Source organism: Solanum dulcamara, chromosome 5 (assembly GCF_947179165.1).
Source record: "Solanum dulcamara chromosome 5, daSolDulc1.2, whole genome shotgun sequence".
Lineage (NCBI taxonomy): Eukaryota > Viridiplantae > Streptophyta > Magnoliopsida > Solanales > Solanaceae > Solanum > Solanum dulcamara.
The window spans coordinates 79,386,846-79,406,806 of record NC_077241.1 but is presented as its reverse complement, the minus strand read 5'-3'; the positions used below and the strand labels follow the sequence as shown (position 1 = coordinate 79,406,806).

Here is a 19,961-nt window from a genome sequence, read left to right as displayed (position 1 = left end):
ACATGTCAAAATTACCCTCAGTGGCAGCAGCGCGCCACGAGGTACAAACAACACGTAAAGCAGTGAAATCCTCCATCACTCTAACACGATTCGCGATCTGAACAAGGAGATCAACAGGGAGTTCTGCCCAGATCACCATAGCTTATATGTGGAATAACAAAACAGAGTCGAAGTAAGAATTTTAACTTTATCAGTTTAACTTGAGGATATTATTATATTTACATAGTTTGTGTAACAAATTAGGGCACTATTATCCAACTTTGACTAGAATTTGAAATGGACGTTAATCTGGAATGCTTTTTCTTTTCTTTTTTTTCTCTTTTAATATAAATGTCTTTATAAAAATTTAACTATTTAAATGCACAAGGCGCAAACATGTTTAAAGCGTATTTATTTTTAATAATTGATATTTTTTAAGTGGTGCAATATGTGGTCATTTACCTATTTAAGAGGTTTTGTTGCAAAATATGTTTATTCTCTCTGTGGAAGTATAAATTTTCGACTAAAATGTTTATCCTATTAAATTTCGTAAATTTAAAACACAAGAACTTTTTGTTGGAAATTTGTTTAAATAAAATTAATAATAAGTACTTTAAATGATATCTAATCATTTTTCGGTCATCACTAATTCTATTTAAAGCCAACTTCTTCACATTTCTAATAACTTGTAGAAAGAAGTTTGAATTTCATTCAGAAGAAGAACTTATCGGTGAAAGACACCTATTTATTTCGATCTTATAACTAACTCTATCAAAGTTATATAGCTGGCTCTTGCATGGATTATACCGGTAAAATTGGAGAAATTTACTGAAATATAATCAATCATACAGCAAAATATTTTACTTGTACAGTAGTAGATAATGTACTTCTTGAGGTGGGATGTATATAGGAGTGAACATGGGCGGATCCACTATTATAGTACTGAGTTCACGTGAACCTAATAATACCTAAATCGATTACATGAAGTTATATATAAAAGGAAATATGGTCAAAAAATGTCCTTAAACTATTCGAAATGAACAAAAATGTCATCCGTTTATAGTTTGATCCAAAAATGCTCTTGTCGTCAATACTTTGATCCAAAAATGCCCCTATTATTATTTAATGGGTAAAAAATGCCCCTGTTGTTACAAAATGAGTTCAAAATGCCCTTTTCCGAATAAATATATTTTTTTTAAAAAAAAACAAATCTTTTTCCTTATAAAAATATTACTTTTAAGGAACTCTATTTTTGTTTTCTTTCTTTTTAAACCACTTTAAGTAATAAAAATGTAAGAAATTATTTTATTCTTCGTAATCTCATTTTATTAATTAAAATAGAATAATTTCACGTACTCTAAGTTTTAACGGATAATATATGTCATATATATAAGATTATAATAAATCTATCATTAATTTTTATTCAAATAACGATAGAAAATAATTATAATAAAATAAGATATATATTTATTTTTTAAATTTTTTTTCTAATTGAAGTAGAATAAACATTTATTAATAAAAAAAATATTTTTACGAAAAAAATGTGTTCAAAAAGAAAATAAATAATATTTTTATTTGAAAAAGGACATTTCTGACACATTAAATAACAAATAAAGGCATTTCTGGACCAAAGTATTGACGGCAAAGACATTTTTGGACCAAACTATAAACAGAAGACATTTTTGTTCATTTCAAATATTTTAAGAGCATTTTTGACCGTCCCTATATAAAAAATCAATCATTAAAAATTGCAGTACACAGTAAGCATGAACCCATAACTTTACTGGTATATATGAGTTGATATTTGTAAACTAAATATCATAAAGCCTCAGAATATTGATGGTATCATCTAAAATGTATTAACGACAAATCCAAATTACAGAACTAAAACGGAGAAACACTTTTGTATTAACGACAATCCAAATTACAGAATGGACAAATGGCGGAGTAAAATATAGGCAGTGTCTGTTCGCAGTTAGCTTAGTTAATTTTTATTATACTAGATACAAATATGATATTTTATCGTATCTCACCTGATACTTCTTTATTGACACCGCTCTTGATATGATTTAATCGAGCTTAATATTTATGTCACTAAAAAAGGACAACACGATGCACTAAGCTCTCTACAGCAGATTTTCACCCGTGATATCCTGATAAGACAACAACTTTATCACTTACGCCAAGACTCCCCTTCATTCACGTCACTATTATTGTAAATTTAGAAACAACAGATAGTTCTCAACCGACTCCGAAAATCATTAGTGCTTTTCTTCTTGGTTTATTACCGTGTAGAGCCAACAACAGCCATTCAGATAGCAAAAGTTTAATGCTTCTTTATGAACATTTGCAATAATATTGATGAAAGCACTTATAAATGAAAAGCAAATTTGTCCAAAAATAAACAAGAAATAACACAAAATCACTCTGCTTTGGCTGCATTCTGCTGCAAATATCTGCAAGGAAAAGAGAGCAAAAAAATATCAGACGAAAAGCATATGCTATAAAATTTATTTGAGTGCAATTGCAAGCAGAAAGCTTTGAAAGCACAACACAATCCTCAAATTATCTAGGTTCCCAAGAATATTTAAGTAGGCCGCGGTTGATAGAGTTATCCAGTACCAGTATTACCATGTGAAATTAGTCAAGACACAAGTTGGTCCGAGCACCACAGTTATCAGAAAAAGCTATCTAGGTTCGCAAGAATGTTCAAGTAGGGAGTCTCACTCTCAAGGTCATAGATAAAGCTACAACAACTAGCCACACCACCTTTCCCTTCCTTCCTAGACGCAGTGGCAGAACTAGAAATTCAAATAAGGCAATTTTGAAACCCCTTTACCACTATACTTGAATTTGTTTTCATGTCAAGGGGATTTAATGCTTGGGTTTGATGCACTTGAACCGAGGGTCTTTCGGAAAAAGCCTCTCTACCTCCACAAGGTAGTGGTAAGGTCTGCATACACTCTATTCTTCCCAGATCCCACTTAGCGGAATTTCACCGGGTATGTTGTTGTGTTGTTGTCAAGGGGATTTAATAGCTAACATATAACAAAAGAAGATCATTTTTACTCTATTAACAGTGTAATTTTCCCCTTGGCACTACTTAGTTCGGCCACTGCCCAGACGAGAAAGGGGATCAATTTAGTTTTCAGCACTTACAAACTAAAAATAAAGGTTCTAGGCATATTTGACAGCTAACTAGACCTGTGAGCATGTCGCCAAGAATTCTGATGTCAAGTTGTGCAAGTGCTCATGGGCAAAAAATCAGCTATGTCTGAAAACATTTGGGCTTGCAGAATGTCAATATTCTTTCTCCATATCCCTTTTTCACTTTCTTCAACCACCAAAAGCATCAAAGTCACACTATGTCGGGTAAAGTCTTGATGATTTATATACTAATCTTTTGGTACAGTGAAAAGGAAGCAAAATCGATATAGTCATGTCAGATTGTCAGTCCAGTTCAGGTCGAGGGGGTGCTCAGCCTCCCTCCACTTTTCCTTCATCTCCTCGTTTAATTCCTAAATCTTTACCAAATTAGGGAAATAATTCTCAGCCTCCACAGTCTACATATCACATTTGGTTTCATGTCTCCAGCCCCTCCTCTTTAAACCCCAATCAAATAGTGATGTACCATCATCCGTGGTGAAGGAGTAATTGGGGCATAATATCCAATATGATACCATAATTGTTATTTCCCCCTCCCTCTTACTCCAGCTTCATATGGCTATGGACTATGGGACTCTTTCTGGGATGGGGGTTGGGGCTCCTGGAGAATAAGGATCGTAGACGATGAGAGAGGCTACCTAAATACTTATCAACCCTTTTCCCTCCATTGACTGTATGTTTGTTTCCTTCTTCTTTTCTCTCTCCATTTTCCCCTAGCTAATACTCCATTTGTTTCAATTTGTCTTACTTTCCTTTTTAGTATGTTTCAAGAAAGACTATCAATTTCTATATTAACTTTTCAATTTCAACATCGATCCTACATGGACCAAAAAATTGAGAGGACATTTTGGTACATTATACACATCTTTAGTTTAAAGACCACAAGATTCAAAAGTCTCTTTTACTTTCTTAAACTCCGTGCAACCCTTTTCCCCTCCATTGACTGTATATTTGTTTCCTTCTTCCTTTCTCTCCCCATTTTCCCCTAGCTAATACTCCATTTGTTTCAATTTATGTCTTACTTTCCTTTTTAGTATGTTTCAAGAAAGACCATCAATTTCTATATTTAGTAACTTTTCAATTTCAACATTGATCCTACATGGACCAAAAATTTAGAGGACATTTTGGTACATTATACACATCTTTAGTGTAAGACCACAAGATTCAAAAGTCTTTTTTACTTTCTTAAACTCCGTGCCATTCAAACTAAGACGCATAAAATGAAACGGAGAAAGTATTAGTTTTCAGGGAAGGTAACAGAATGTTCCACTCTTTTAAGTGCAATTGATCACTTACCCTTGACCTTTTGCCCAACGTGATAGTTGATAGAGTTGCACTGACTCATTCGAGGCATGGCATGCCAGAAGAAGATAATTCCGAGGCTGAACCATCCATGCAAATCTCATGAATAATGCAGAATAGACACACATTGCTGTAATACCCAGAAGGAAGAGAAGGATGAGGGTGGGTCTATATCAATTCAAGTGAACAACTCAACGTCCATTTAAGTACAAATTTTCTACCTGAGGTCATGTTGCCTGATATCATCTCCGGTGGTTTTTGTGTGTCGACCAGTCCCTACAAAGTACCATCAATGAAACTCAGCAAAAAGAGTTAATTAGGAGCGAATAACAGAATGTAAATTTTGTAAAATAGATAGGCATACAGCAATGACAAAGCCCCAGTTGGCTACAGGACCCCAAAAGTGAGTTGTTTTAGGGCCAACAGGGCTGTTCAAAAATGCCTTGAATGAAGCCATTTCTGACAAGCTATATGAAATATCCTGCAATTGTTAAACAAAATTAGGCATATTAACAACAATTGAGGACATAAGCACATGACAATGGTTAGCAATTAAATTGAGTATTGCAATGACTACTAAAACACGAAATATCCTGTTAATAATTGGATGTCATCCAATATAGCAGCAGGCAGCAGGCAGCAGCCAAGATAACATATAACATCGAAAAGGGGGAAAGGTAAACACATTTACTTTTCTATGACTTGTCAGGAATTAACAAGAAATGCTGTGCAAAATCACCACAAGAACATCTGCTACTGTGCCTCGCTCCTAATAAATTTGGGTCAGTGCAAGACCACCAATAGACAGAAACTTTCACTTTACTGGGAACGAGATTGTAAAAGCGATTCAAAGCAGTTAGAATCTCAGGAAGGAACTTTGAAATTTCTACCACTAACGATGTATCAATCTTTTAGATGCAATAAATAAGAATCTAAAGAATTATGCCTTTGGTAACCTTCAATCGTGCTCAAATTAAAAAAGAGAAAAGCCGAATATGGTGGTATATGCATTCTCCTACAGAACTGTTCCAACCGCAATTTACGACCCACTACTTCTCAAATGATCTGCCATTTTAAGCAATCCTCAACCCGATTCACCGCCTACACGCCCTTTACGCCCAGTCATTCCGAAGAACACTTGCACTTGTAATAAAAACAACCAAAACCAAAAAGATGCCTTGGTTAGAGGCATGAATTACTCATACTTCTAATGGTCTCACATCAACTTACCCTTAAAATTCTCTTACTCACAGTCCCATGTGTTTATTCCGAAACTTCTGGTTTGAACAGGGTACACGGCTATTTAAGAGAGAGCAAATGAAATAATAATAAAGGGATAGAGTTATTTATTTATATAAAAGAGAAGAGGCTACAAACTTCATAATGATTCTTTATGCAAGTTCTTTCTTGGAAGCTAGACTGATTTGTGGAGAGTGTTAAACGGAAAATGCAACTATAGATCGTAGTTTGTCATGAGGGTGAATATCTTGCATATAATTAGTATGCTCTTTCACCATCTCATCCGGCACCTAGCACAATCATTTGAACCCCTTCCACATTAAGATCAATTAAAACCACCTCCATGGCCACTAGTCTCCCTCTTCAACTCTAGTGATGAACTAAAATCCAATCCACCACGAACAAGCCATCAACCAAAGAAAGACCAAAGTACAAGCTTCTATGAAAATAAATACATAGTAGTGAACAAGCACCATTTTAACTAAGCAAGAAAACACAGACCTAACAAGCACAAGAAGCAGAATAATACTATAACTTCCACTCCATATACATTAAAAACATTGATGGCAAAATTCACATATTCTGAATCATAATAAAAATTTATTAACTAAATCTCCACACATGTCGCTGGCTATTTGCACCTATCAATCAAATAACAAACTTAGCCACCATCCTAAACTATTTGGCCCCTTATATATTACTCCTCTACACCGATTACGCTATATCCTCAGGGACAGAGCTACGTACACCAAAAGGTGATCAGTTCAGTTGGACACCTTCCAGAAAACTATACTGTGTAGATAGGTCAACTCTTACTTCTTATACACATACATTAAATGTTTAACATAGGGGCAGAGATAGAGCTTCGCCTATAGGGTCAGCAGAATCCAATAATTTTGACTCAAACGATGTACTTCTGTTTAAAAATCTACCTAATATGTATAATTAATTCACCAAGAACCCCATAGGTTGCATAAACTCAAAATTAACACCCTTACCTAAATTCCTGGCTTCAGCACTGTATTATTCGGCCCATTTTATTCCATCAATTTGCAACTAATAAACAGAAAAGTTAAAACTTGAGCAAACGAAAAGCCCCCACCCCCATTCACCCACCCCACAACAATCCAGATTACTACTATGGGGTGCTTTCTTTTGCAGTAATACTTGGTTTAAAATTCATAAAGATTATATCCAGACAATAAAGATTGAATCTTTCTTCCAAAGGGATGATTAAAAAAAAAGAAATGCAGAACTTAAATTCAAAAATTCCATGTGAAACTGCAAAAACTCGAATACCCTCTATTAGTAAACTGATTTAACATCAAAATTTATGGTAAAAGTCATACCTTTATGAGAGATCTGGAACTGAAGGTTCTGTTGGCGATTGTGTATAAATTGGTGGTACTCTTTAGTTGGTGGTGATCGTCAAAGGCAGGGAGAGAATATTTTTGGCTTAATAATAACATTTTTGGTCCCTCAATTAGTAATAATTTTTAATTTCAGTCCTTATAATATTTAAATAAATATATTTAATACTTGAAATTTGCATATTTGATCTTTTTGTTTAATAATATTCACAAATATTTTAAATTATTAGTCGTTTCATCATTTAATTATTCATGTCTTATGTAAAGTTTCTACGATTATTTTGTATTTAACAGTAATTGACTCTTAAATATAGTTTCAAATACAATTTATTTCGTACATACAAGGACTAAAAACATATTTTTTTTATTAATGAAGATTAAATGCATTGAATTGTATATCACGGAGATCAAATTGAATTTATCAATAATTGAAGGATTACTGCAATTTTTCATGGTCTTTCCTTCATACACGTTTGATCACATTTTATGTAACGGATGACTTAACAGGATTTTAAGAAATTACGAGGGAAAAAAAATTAATGAAGACTTTTATATGTTAACCAATTATGCTCAAAGTACCAAAATTATCATTTTAGACTAGGGATATTGAGCGTTCCATGTGCTTTCTTTCTAATTTTAATGAATGGGGGTGAGGTCCCAATAAGTCATGTCATTACGGATAAAAATGAAATGCTAAAATTAATTAATTTTCAGAAAGAGAAAGGTATCATTCTAAGATCGACTAAGAAGGAAAGTGCATTATATAAGTTAGTAACATCATAGATTTGAATTGTGATCTTTCAATCGATCACTAGATTTTACAATATCATATAACATTTGCTAAAATAACGAATAATAAGTATATGAGCACTTCAAAGAAAAGCGCAGCTCGATGCACGACACATCCCCTTTCACGTAGGATCCAGGGAAGGGCCGTATCATTAAATTTGATACGACAAAATTACAATTCAAGATGATAATTGATAGCAGCCGGTAAAACCAACATCTTAATTGTGTTCTTCCCTAATGATTGAGCATTATTAAAACAATCACTCAAATCATCATCACAAGCAATCCATATCCAATCATTATCTTCATCCATATAATTTATTCTAAATCTTCCAATTTGTAATTGCACTCTTTTAGCCACTTCATTGTCCAAATCATCTTTTCTTGAAAATGTGTACAATTTAAACTTCATCATATCATCTCCATATGTTGCCTTCACTGTAAAACTGCTGCTGCTACTCTGATGATCTTTGTGTGTTATAGTTTCTAAAGTTATGGATTTGTTCTTCTTTGGAAGCATAGCTAATGGTTGGCATTCCGATTCGCTAGTCTTCTTCCGTTTGGATAATGGCCACCTTCGAATACCATACTTTCTACATAATCGCTTCAGTGTAGATCGACTAACTGAAACAAGAAAAAGAAATTTAATTTTAAGTTCAGCTAAAAAATAACTATAAGTAACTTCTAACTGTCATGTTAGCTAAAAGAGAACTTTAAATAACCTTTGTTGAAAGATAACTATAGGTAACTTCTACTTGTCAAGTCAGTTAAAAGATATAACTATAAATAACTTCTACTGTCAAGTCATCTGAAAAATAACTATAAGTAACTTCTACTATCAGGTCATCTAAAAGATAATTAGAAGTAACTTCTATTGTGAAGTCAACTAAAAGATAACTATAAGTAACTTCTAATGTCAGTTTCATTTGCAATAAGTGGAGTTAGTACGCTTGAGAATAAGAAATGCAATCTTCTACAATACGTTAAGTTGCACTGATAGTATAAAGTAGTTTAAGCGGTAAGTATACATAAGTCAAAATCTGAAGAAATATAGCTTGGAGACGTCAACTCCTCTGGCCTTATGCAAAATGGTTTCCCAATAGACAAGGTTGTTGGTTTGTGCGAGGCCAGTGGCAGAATTTTCACCAAGAGGACTCATCATCTATTGTATATAGATAAGATAAAACTGACCTTGTAATATATACGATTCTCTGGGCTAATGGGTTCAGATGAACCCCTTTCCGCCCCTGGTGCTGCCCAATGGCATATTCTTTTCCGTACCTTAAAAAAGGACGGAATTGAAGAAATAAAATGAGAAGAGAACTTACTCTGAAGGCTTTCAGCTGCATCAGAAAGGTTTTTGTCAAAATGCTGTTTGAGATCATCATAGTTGACAGTGTCTTTAGTTCTGGTTCTACTTTCTTTTTGCAAATGAGTAACACTAACACATTGCTTCTCTGATATAACGTGTGAATCGATACTTGAGACATTAGATTGAACCATCGATTGTTGTCTATCTGTAGAACAAGACGATAATACCTCAATTCAATATGTAAAAAGGATTCAGAAATTGCTCAATAAGAACAAAAATTTATCGCCAAGTGTGATTAGTATCTTCATTCTACCTTCTTTCTCCGTGTGATTTTCATTGCCTTCCATTAGTTGGTTCCGTCTACCTTCAGCGTGCAATACTTCAGGCATAAACGGACTTGCTCTAGTTTGAAAAATATGAAAATAATCCACATTCTTATCTGAAGAAGCTTTAATAACTTGAACACTTGAATCATTTCCTAGTTCTTGACCAGAAGCAAATTTGAAATTCCGAAAATGTTGTCCCATTGTAGACAAAATTGATCCGAGCAACATATTTGGATCCCCGTTGTCAGGGGGCAGAAACAGCTCCATTATGTATGCGTCATCTCTACTCTTCAAGCAAATAGCAAAAGAAGTTGTCAATCCACACCAACGCGCATAATGTACCAAAGGATACTGTATTATGCTGAATTCAGTTATGTTCTCGCAATAGCATAACTTGCCAGAAGAAAACGCCTTCCCAACAACCCCTTGATCTTTCTGCAAAGGTTGTAACTTGGAAATGTCTCGGAAACATAACATATCGTCATAATAATAGTCGTCATAAACATGATCGTTAGCATCCATTTCCTCATCCGCGACAAAGTAAACTTCATTACTAGCAGAAATGACATGCTCGGTACAGCCAACGTACATGCCATTGTGGTCCATTTCTAGATTCACACAGGGAATCCAGACACGAACGAAAGGCAATTTGTGTGTTTCTCGTACGATTTTTAACATTCTTTTGATTTCCTCTCTTTCATTTTGTATCCCTGCTTGTACCTGAGTTACAAAGGATTTTGTTCAGATAAAAGTTTACTAGTTTTAACAAAGGATGAGTGATAAAAAGTATGAATTTTGCAACAAAGTATGAATTTTGCAACTTACTTTTCGACCTTTATTGAGATATATTTTAGGACATTTGAGATCTACTACCTGCAAGGAGATCAAAATTTTAGTCCAAAAGTACAAAAATCTATACTAGATGATTTAATGATTGAGCCATAAAAACACATAAAATGAGAGTTTAAAGCACCGGTAAAGCACGGTGCATAAAGCATCCAGTGTTCACGTTGGATTTGGAGAAAGACCACACCTCAAGAGGGTGTGATGTAGGTAGTCTATCCTAACGGAAGCATAAGTAGCCTGAATTCACTGCTCGAGCCCATGACCTATAAGTCACGCGGAGACAACTTCATCATTGCTCTAAGGCTCTCCTTCAAAGATTACAGACGTCTCCAACATGGTTGAGATTATAACCTTAATCGTGTGATATTGTCATACACTTACATTAGGGCAGATACAAGGTTTTGGTAGTGAGGAATTCCACACGAACTATATATATATACAACAACATATCCAGTATAGTCCCACAAAGACTTTATTCCTACCTCAAAGGTAAAGAGGTTGTTTCTGATAGATCCTCGGCTCAAGAAACTCAAACTATATATATATATTTAACTTAAAATTACAAATATGTGTGTGTCTAAATGCCAAAAATAAGGAGAAAGAGCGAACCTCAAGCGGATTGAGTACTCGTTCAACTTCATAAGTCAAGTAGCCACCTTTCCAAACTGTGACAAGCTCAATTACACCAATGCAATTCTTCTCAATAGGTTCAAACACAGGCAATGCCAAATAAGTCCGAACACCACAACGTACAGCATGATCCCTTATCGGAAACTCTTCATTCGTGTAATACCCAACATGAGTACTTGACTCAGGCAATTTTTGCTGGAAAACTCGTGTAGGTGGACCAAAAAGATGAGTTTTTTCTATTCCTTGTTCATGATTTTCGCCCTTATCGACACTATATCTATAACCTTGACAGTGTTTTCTATACCAACAGAGTCCTTTATATAGATATCTAAGACCAAAAGGTTGTCCTGAAGTTGATAGAAAATTTCTACCTTCAATATTTTCCAGTCCCCAAAACTGTAGTAAAATTACTTGAGATGTTTCAATTCTTTGAAGTGCTAATTTAATCTTTTGCTTCACAGCTTCAAGAAATATATATAGTACTTGCATTAGAAATCACAAAATATGGTACCAAAAGTAAGGTAAAGAGTTTAAGTTCTATGCGCTACATTGTATAGACTTTAATTTTTTTACATGATCATATTATGTCGACATACAACATGTAACTCTTCCATGGAAAACAATTTCCTTCCTAAAAGATTAAAAAGAAAAATGGATCACGTAAATGGAACAGAGGGAGTGATAACCTACTATAACCTGTTAAATTGCGTAAAATTTCTTACACCGTCCATATATATAACTTAAATGGCGAAACGCAAAAAGGAAAGAACAAAGTGTTGAAACTACTTACTTGTCTCTGTAACTTAAATCCAAAAAGAAAAAAGAAAAAAAATTATTTTCCAATAAAATATTTTCTAGAAAATATTTTTCCATGGAAAACAGTTTCCATCTTACCAAAATTCAAACGCACCCAAAAATGTGTCATTTTATCTTGTTAGACTAAAAAGGAAAGTAGATCGCGTGATTTGGATAAAGGAAGTAATAATCTACCCCATTAAATTGAGTAATACTGTCTATATATAACTTAATAAATACAAGTGAAAAAAAGGGAAAGATTTTTACTTACAATTACATTGAGGTTGATTGTTGGTCCAAAAAACCATTAAATGGAAATTAGAACGCTCTTCAGAGCAGGATAATGGTTCTCCAATATAATTCATGAATTCAGATGATGTATATACTTCATAAACATCATCGTTGATCATATTTGCAGAGTAATCAAAAGGAATATTGTTAATCATATCATTCATCTTAGTGTTCTTTTTTTTCTTCCTTTTTTTGGGTCTCGAAAGGCCATTGACTCTATACATAATCTATAACAACAAGTCAATGAATTCACACATGTGTATTATTCCTTCCATTTACGTGACCCAATTTCCCTTTAGCACAATTTTTTTATAACAATAATAATAAGATATTTAATATAATTTTTTAAATGGGGTTCGGAGATGGGGAAGTGATGTATACACAAATAAGATAGAGTGATTGTTTTTGATATCATCGACTCAGATAAAGCATTTCAAAACAGATTTAAAAACATATTTAAAATAAGGGAAAAGGCATAAATTCTGCTCTGAAGTTGTATCGAAAAGTCAGTTACACACTTAAATTATCATGGCGATATTGCACACCTAAACTACCTAATAGTGAATTTATTACCCTCCTAAAACTGACGTGGCAAAAAAAATTTAAAAATTAAAAAATAGTGTGTCAGACTAAAACTAAAGTAAAAAAAAATAAAAAACAAAATCACCCCACGTCATTTCTCCTTCACACCCATCCACCCTCTTCTTTTCCACACCCCAGCCATTATCCTCTTCTTCTTCATTCTTTATTTTTCATTACAATTCCTTGTTTTCCATCACAACCTCAAAGTGTGAGACCATAAAATAACATTGAAAAATATGGAATCTATCTGCCCCACCTTTGCTTTCCTCCATTTACTTCCATTTTGAATCTTAATTTTTTTCCTTTCAAAACCCATTAAGAAGAAGATGAATTCTAACTAAAAATCTATAAGTCAAACTTCTTTTTTAGTCCATTTTAGATATGGAATAGAAATTATTTTTCACTCAAATTGTTCAGATTCAAGCAAATTAAATTTATAGACAACAACATTTAATATATTTTGACTAGAAAAAATAGAGAATGTTTGGGTATGGATGAGAAGAAAAAGGAGGGTGAATTTGATATTAGTGGAGAAGACGATTGGAGTTGGAGAGCGAGGGGTCGAATGGGTGGTGTTCTAAGAATTTTAATAATTAATTACGAGTTAATTAATATAAAATATAGTTAATAAAAGAAAAGTTAATTAATAAAGAGAAAAAAAAGAAAAAAGATATAAAAATTATAATTTCTAACATAGTATTGACATTGCAGCGAGTGTAATACATCACATACTGTGAGAATGGTGTTATCAATTTTAGAAGGTAATAAATTCATTTTTAGATAATTTAAGTATGTAATAAATCGTCGTGATAGTTTAAATATGTAACTGACTTTTCGATACAACTTCAGAAGAAATTTATGCCTTCTCCCTTTAAAATAAGAAATTTCAAAAAGTTTATAACCACAGAAATATCACATTATATTTATTTTAATTCGATTGTTTTAATTAAAATTTATAATAATTTAACTTAGTTGCCATGTTTGACTTTGTCCTTGTATCTGTGCATGAAATGAAGTATACATACTAAAGATGTGGTTCACTGAGTTTCCGACACGTATCAACTCAATTTTCATCTTATATTGAAGTTGTCAAATCTATGGTTTCTCTTTATGCAGATATTTTCAATGATATATATCCTCATTTTGTTCCTACTGTACTCAAGGCTCCACTGAACAATTATAAATAATCCCACATGAAATCTAAATAGAATGACATGTACAGAATGTTGTTCCCAATAAACCATACGCCCAAACAAATACCAGAAAATTATGCTTTCACTCTCAAAATAATTGAGATCGACTATATGAATCTTCGATATCCATATAAAAATATACCAAAACGGACAATGATTGGAAGTTGCACCAACAAAAGCAAAAAACTTATTTTCAATAACCAGAAAATTATGTTTCACTCTCAAAATAATTGAGATCGGTTATATAAATCTTCGGTATCCAGATAAAAATATACCAAAATGGACAATGAATGGAGGTTGCACCAACAAAAGCAAAAAACTTATTTTCTTAGGCTTACAAGATGAATACAATTGAAGAAAACTTTCTACAATTACAGAGGACCCTGCCATAATCAAAACCTACACTCCACAAAGACAAAAAACCTAGCACTACAAGAATGATTTTACTAGTTTTTATATATTTACAACCTAAATTCTAATCATTCACCTGAGCTCTCACAGGAGCTCCCAAGATTGGGCATTATATCATGAACTAACAATCTTACAACATTGCTGCCTGATGATCTTGAGATATCGACGCATTCTTGTAGATCTGCATCACATGGGATCAAAACCCACTCGTGGTCATCGTCTAGGTACTTGATATCGAAAGTTCCCACCTCTAACTTTAACCTCTTGGCTACTTCCTCCTTCAACTTAAATATGCCAGAGTTCAAACAAAGTCGAAATCTTATAATGTCTTCCCTATATGTTGCTTTTATTGTAACGGATGTTACTTCAGGCCTGGTAGAGAACTGCGGCATCTTCTCTGCAGGAAGAGGAACCTGATCCTTAACAATTCCATTTGAACATGGTGGATTTGTCCAACTGTATTCTGGGACACGTTCATCGAACATGGCATCTCCAGCCGGACAAAGATTTCTCAGATCATGTGAGCTGCCTGCATCCTCAACTAGCATTCCCCTAAATTCTTGCTGGGTGTGTTCCGGAATATAAAGCCCAGGCATTAGGAATGCAGTGGATAAATTTATTTCTCCTGTGGTCTGACAAGCTGGTTCCAAAGGGCCTTCCAGTTTCATGACCGACTCCTGTGTAGGTGAATTGACCAGCTCATTCTGAGGGGAGGACTCATTTGCAGGGGAAGGACTACCTTGGCATGATCCATGGGAAGTAGGTGTCCCCGTGCACTCTTCTCTTGAGAAGCTCCCGGTTCTGGACCTATGTGACCCTTCACGCACAAAACCATTCTGCTTTGGAGAGAGCTCTTCATTGCCAATAATCCTGCTTCCCAGCATTTGATTCGAAAGTTCAGCTTCTTCATGACTTCCTGGCGTTCCATTGTTGGAGAACTCATTCTTCTCTTCTTGGTACTCAGAAGCTTTACACGGCGAACCATTTATGCCTGCAGGCCAAGAAATAGAACCAACAGCAACAGGAAGTGAATTTGGTGCAAGTGAAGTCAGACTGAATGTTCCATCAGCTCCTTGCACAGATTCAATTACACGTTTTAGCTTTGAAAGGGACCGGTTAACCTTGTTTATCTTGCGAGATGGCCATCTAGAGATCCCATGCTGCCTGCAAATGCGCTTCATTGTAGTCGGACAAACTGTAATTGCGAGACAATTAATGAGAACGGTCAAATCAGCTATTACACTGGGAAAGGGGTGAAAAGAGCATTTTATGTAAGCAAAACATAGTGAAGAAGTTCATAATATTTTGAATAGCATACCGCCAAGACTCTTCGCAGCATCCTTAAGGCTTCCAGCAAAATACTGTTGCAAAACCTCTAAGCTTATTGTTTTCTCAGCTTTTCCACGTTTTCTCTCTGATTTCTTACCAGTCTGTTTATTCCCAGAGACAGAAGCATGATTATGGGCTTCAGCTGTACCATTTACGCCCTCTGCACCTTTTGCCACATTCAATGCCACAGGGGACTGCTGTTCCTCCATTAGATCAGGATGTGTCGTTCCATTTGCTACACTAGCAGGCTGAGGAAGAGATTTGGTAGTTGGCACAGAGTCAAACCTTGAACCAAGTTTTTCTTCCGTGGACGCTTTAATAATCTCAACTGAACCCCAGTCATGCTCAAGTTCCTCTCCAGAAGCAACCCTAAGACTCCTAAAGTGCTGCTTCATCGTCAATAAGAGAGAGTTCAGCAAACCCAGCTGGTCAGTGTAGTCTCCATCATTTGGGGGCAGAAAAAACTCTAAAATATAATCATCGTTGCCAGTGTGAGTGCTCCGTAAGCAGATTGCAAAACAACGGGACAACCCAAACAAACGTGCATAGTGCACCAAGGGGTACTCCGTTTTGCAAAACTGCCCTATATCTTCACAAAAGCATGATTTTTGAGAAGCATATGCCCTTCCAGCAACTCCCTGTCCCTTTTGTAAGTGATGCTCGGCACAGGCCTCGCGGAAACCCCACATGTGAGCATCAACCACATAAAATGCTACATCTGTCGTAGACATACAGACTTGTCCCATGCAGCTTCCATCAAAGCTACTACAGCTCTTTTTAAACCCACCGCCATCAGCCAGAACACTGCGATGCCTGCATGGAACCCATGTCTGAGCCAGAGGTAATTTATAAGTTTCACATACAGCTGTTAATATCTCCAAGATTTCGACCAATGCATTCTGACGACCTTCATTACAGATCTGGTTAATAAAATAGCCAACGAAAGAGACTTATTCAGACAACAATCAACAACAGCTTAGATGAGATGTGTCCAGAAACTTTTTTCTTCTCACCTGATGGTTTGGGTAGTCCAATATCTCTGAACTTTTCAGATTCACTGCCTGCAGAAAAACTGAAATCACTTAACAAAACTGAATGTTTTAAGCTCAACTTCAATGTAGAAAAAAAGGATTGAAAAAGCTATGCATTTGGTTTACACGACGATGCATCTTACTAATAAAACCTTCTTAGCAACTACACAAGTACTTATCAAAACTAGTTGATAATTTGATATCCCATGCAGCGAAGAGCACATCCACTAATGCACCTTCATGAACCCGCAATATAAAAACACAGCAGGAGAGAAAGCAATCCATTACATGCATATGAAAACAAAAGACAGTTGTGATCTTAAACAGGGAGAATTCCAGTTCATCAGACCACACGCAACAGAGTCGAAATATCCAAAAAAAATAATAATAATAATAATACACTAATAGAAACTTCCAGCAGTTCCTCCCAAACTTTTGCTCACCACAAGAAAGAAGCATCCCGTCCAGTCTGGGATTCTAGCATACAATTACCGACATAGCTTTATAGTATATACTTGCAGATCACAAGAGATATGTTCTAAATCGTATCATGTACTTGATTAATATTGGCATTGGTTATTCATCCAGATTCTCAAAAATCTTCGGACAGGGGCCTGTTGATCGTCCAGTTTGAGATTTTGGCACCAACACACATCAATCAAAAGCAAGAGAACAGTTTCAAAAACCACCTCATTCAGCTGTTCATATTGATAACTTTTTTGAGTAAATATTTTTACTGACTGCTAGAAAGATGATACAGCACAACCAGAAAACACTTTAGTTGAGTCTATCTAGCAAACCGGCTTAACTTAGCTGTTCTCCTTTAACACAAAAGTGCACTTCCCTAAAGAAGAATAGGATGATGGATGACAATATGGCATAGCACTTACTGAAAACTTTTCACCACTTTGATCAATGAATAACTTCAGTCATTAACGAGTAAAACAAGATTAATAGATAACTCTAGCATTTAGATACCACGGGATTGATGCAGCAAACAGGCCATCAAGTGCCAGTGAGAGACATATCAATAAGTTAGAGAGATATGTATTGATAGGATAAGAACAAACCTCAAGAGCTTTGCATACTTTATCAACTTCAGGAGCATAGTTGATTTTCTGGGAGGTCATTATCAGCTCTAGTACACCAACACAAGACTGCCCAGATGGTTCAAATACTGGCAATGCCAAAGTTCCTCGAACATTGTAATGTAGGGCGTGATTAAGACGAGGGAACTCTTTACTGGAATAATACTGCACATTTGGAGTCCATTCTGGCAACTTTTTCCGGTAAACACGACCCGGAAGTCCTAGAACTCCATCAGTCTCCCCATCCACAGAAAACATATACATCAAAGAAACCATTCGATATTGATGAAGCCCATTACAGTCTGGGTCAAGAACAAAGGGCTGCCCTGAAGTTGTAAGCACATAACGACCGCCATTCTTAACAGGTGCCCAAACCTGAGCTAACACACGTTCTCCCGTTGATTCCTTGAAGTATCGAAGAGCCTGTGTCATCCTCTCCTTGATTATGCAAGAACCATCCAGATAATCTAAAGGGGCTAATCCCTTAATTGGCGGAGGGATTCTTTTCTTATCATCAGTGACAGACACAGTTTCAGTTGCAGCCTCATGTTCACTAGTATCTGCTCCAAACACAAAAGGAAAACATATGAGTCTTTCGTTGGTCTCAACAGCCAAATGATATTAATTATAACAATAACTATGACTTAATCCCAAAAATAGTTGGGGACGATTATATCAAAGGGCAGGCCGATGGACTAAAGCTCCCGCAATGCGCAGGGTTCGGGGAAGGGTCAAACCACAAGGGTCTATTGTACACAGTCTTAGCTTGAATCATCTATTTCCTTTATCCTCTTCACATGAGATATAGGTTAAAGATGCTTACATTAATCACTAGGTGTAGCTAATTGTAGAAAGACTATTGCAAGTCATAGTAACATTCAAAAATGGGCGTTACTGGCAGAAAACTACAGAAAGAGTGGCAACACAGTTTAATGGACAAAAACCTATAGAAGGAGTAACAAAAAGTTTAACCTTTTGCACTTGTCAAAAGGAAAAAAGTACATAGTTTGATCTCGTGCTATTGTCAATGTTCTAGTACAGAAACCAATTACTGTGCAATCTTCAGCCTATAGTGTTGAATTTGCAAAGATAAGCCTCAATTATTTTTTTCACAATTAAACCAAATAGCTGGTATAACTTGCATTTTTATTAAGTAATGAACTAAGAAAATTGTTTAATACTATCTATTAGTACTTTGATATTCATTTCTCTTCAAATAGACCACAATTTTGCGAAGTCAACTAAGCTTCACACATAGTTCCAAAAATATTGGAAACAACAAGTATAAGCCCGAGGCTTACAAGTAACAAATCTAGGGTAGTTGGATAGCCGTAAACTGCCGCCGGAGAGAGCATTTCCGTTAGGTTTACCCTCGTTTTCATCAGAAAAAGCCCAAAGTGGTGAACAAGGCTGTTCAGAAGCAGCCGATACGAGAAACGGCGACATAGGATTCGAAGCTGTAGCAGCAGCCGCAAAGATCTGATCAAACGACCAGGAAGCATCGAGATCTAAATCGAGATCCATCATCAACGACTCCCTGTGATTCTCCCCCGCCGTATGCTGCTGCTGCTGCGCCGTCGCCGGCGGCGGAGCTGAGAAGTCCTTTGGCTTCGAACGGAAAATGAGATTCATTTCTTCTTCCGGCTCCGACATTGAAGAAAATTTGTCGAGTGATAATGATGAAGATTTTCTCTCTCTATTATGTATGTGGCGAGAAGAGAAAGCTGACGAAGAAGATGACGATAATGGTTAATTGAGGACTGTGATTCCATTGAGAATTGGAATCTAATAGTTGTATTACCAACTTGCATTTGTATAGAGTTTTATCCATAAATTAAAACAATTGAACTATTTATTCCCTACACCAATTTCCACCTTACAATATACTACTAACTCTCACACATACATCTCCTAATACAATTTTTTGATATTCGAAATTCACTGTCGAGTGAAATTCATTAATTTAAATTTACAGGTTTATCTCACTGCTATACAATAATATTAAGTAAAATCAGATTCAACACACATAAAATTTATATTCAGAGCTCGGTAGTTTTGGAGTGCCTGACTAGATTATTTAATGTCATCTTTAAGACAAGAATGGAGGTCAAGCATAATGATCCCTCTATACAAAAACAATGGGTTATCCAGAGTTGCAACAACTATAGAGGCATCAAGCTTTTAAGCCATATTATGAAAGTGTGGGAAAGAGTGGTGGAGATGAGGGTTAGGAGAGGCGTGTCTATTTCAGAAAACCAATTCAGATTTATGTCGGGACGCTCA

The 19,961-nt window shown here is 35.4% G+C and overlaps 3 protein-coding genes across 4 annotated transcripts; all 3 read right to left on the bottom strand.

Annotated features, from left to right (window-relative positions):
- Nucleotides 1–2,214: 2,214 nt before the first annotated feature.
- Nucleotides 2,215–7,137, bottom strand: LOC129890202 (mitochondrial pyruvate carrier 1-like). Of its 2 annotated transcripts, none has more exons than XM_055965763.1 (5): nucleotides 7,035–7,137; nucleotides 4,811–4,927; nucleotides 4,668–4,722; nucleotides 4,441–4,576; nucleotides 2,215–2,435 (listed from the first exon to the last, which is right to left on the bottom strand). In XM_055965763.1, exons 2-5 carry the CDS (start codon nucleotides 4,901–4,903, stop codon nucleotides 2,402–2,404), a joined length of 318 nt encoding a protein of 105 aa, XP_055821738.1. In that variant the 5' UTR covers nucleotides 4,904–4,927; nucleotides 7,035–7,137; the 3' UTR covers nucleotides 2,215–2,401. The 2 variants fall into 2 exon arrangements, with proteins under 2 accessions (XP_055821738.1, XP_055821739.1); XM_055965764.1 differs by lacking the exon at nucleotides 7,035–7,137 and adding an exon at nucleotides 6,684–6,706.
- A 673-nt stretch (nucleotides 7,138–7,810) lies between these two features.
- On the bottom strand, nucleotides 7,811–12,276 carry LOC129890200 (protein NLP6-like). Its single transcript, XM_055965760.1, has 6 exons — nucleotides 12,025–12,276; nucleotides 10,938–11,419; nucleotides 10,308–10,355; nucleotides 9,470–10,202; nucleotides 9,173–9,361; nucleotides 7,811–8,468 (listed from the first exon to the last, which is right to left on the bottom strand). Exons 1-6 carry the CDS (start codon nucleotides 12,266–12,268, stop codon nucleotides 8,017–8,019), a joined length of 2,148 nt encoding a protein of 715 aa, XP_055821735.1. The 5' UTR covers nucleotides 12,269–12,276; the 3' UTR covers nucleotides 7,811–8,016.
- Nucleotides 12,277–14,116: 1,840 nt separating this feature from the next.
- On the bottom strand, nucleotides 14,117–19,536 carry LOC129890199 (protein NLP6-like). Its single transcript, XM_055965759.1, has 5 exons — nucleotides 18,980–19,536; nucleotides 17,661–18,238; nucleotides 16,573–16,620; nucleotides 15,549–16,479; nucleotides 14,117–15,425 (listed from the first exon to the last, which is right to left on the bottom strand). The coding sequence occupies exons 1-5, from the start codon at nucleotides 19,329–19,331 to the stop codon at nucleotides 14,299–14,301; spliced, it is 3,036 nt and encodes a 1,011-aa protein (XP_055821734.1). The 5' UTR covers nucleotides 19,332–19,536; the 3' UTR covers nucleotides 14,117–14,298.
- Nucleotides 19,537–19,961: the final 425 nt, after the last annotated feature.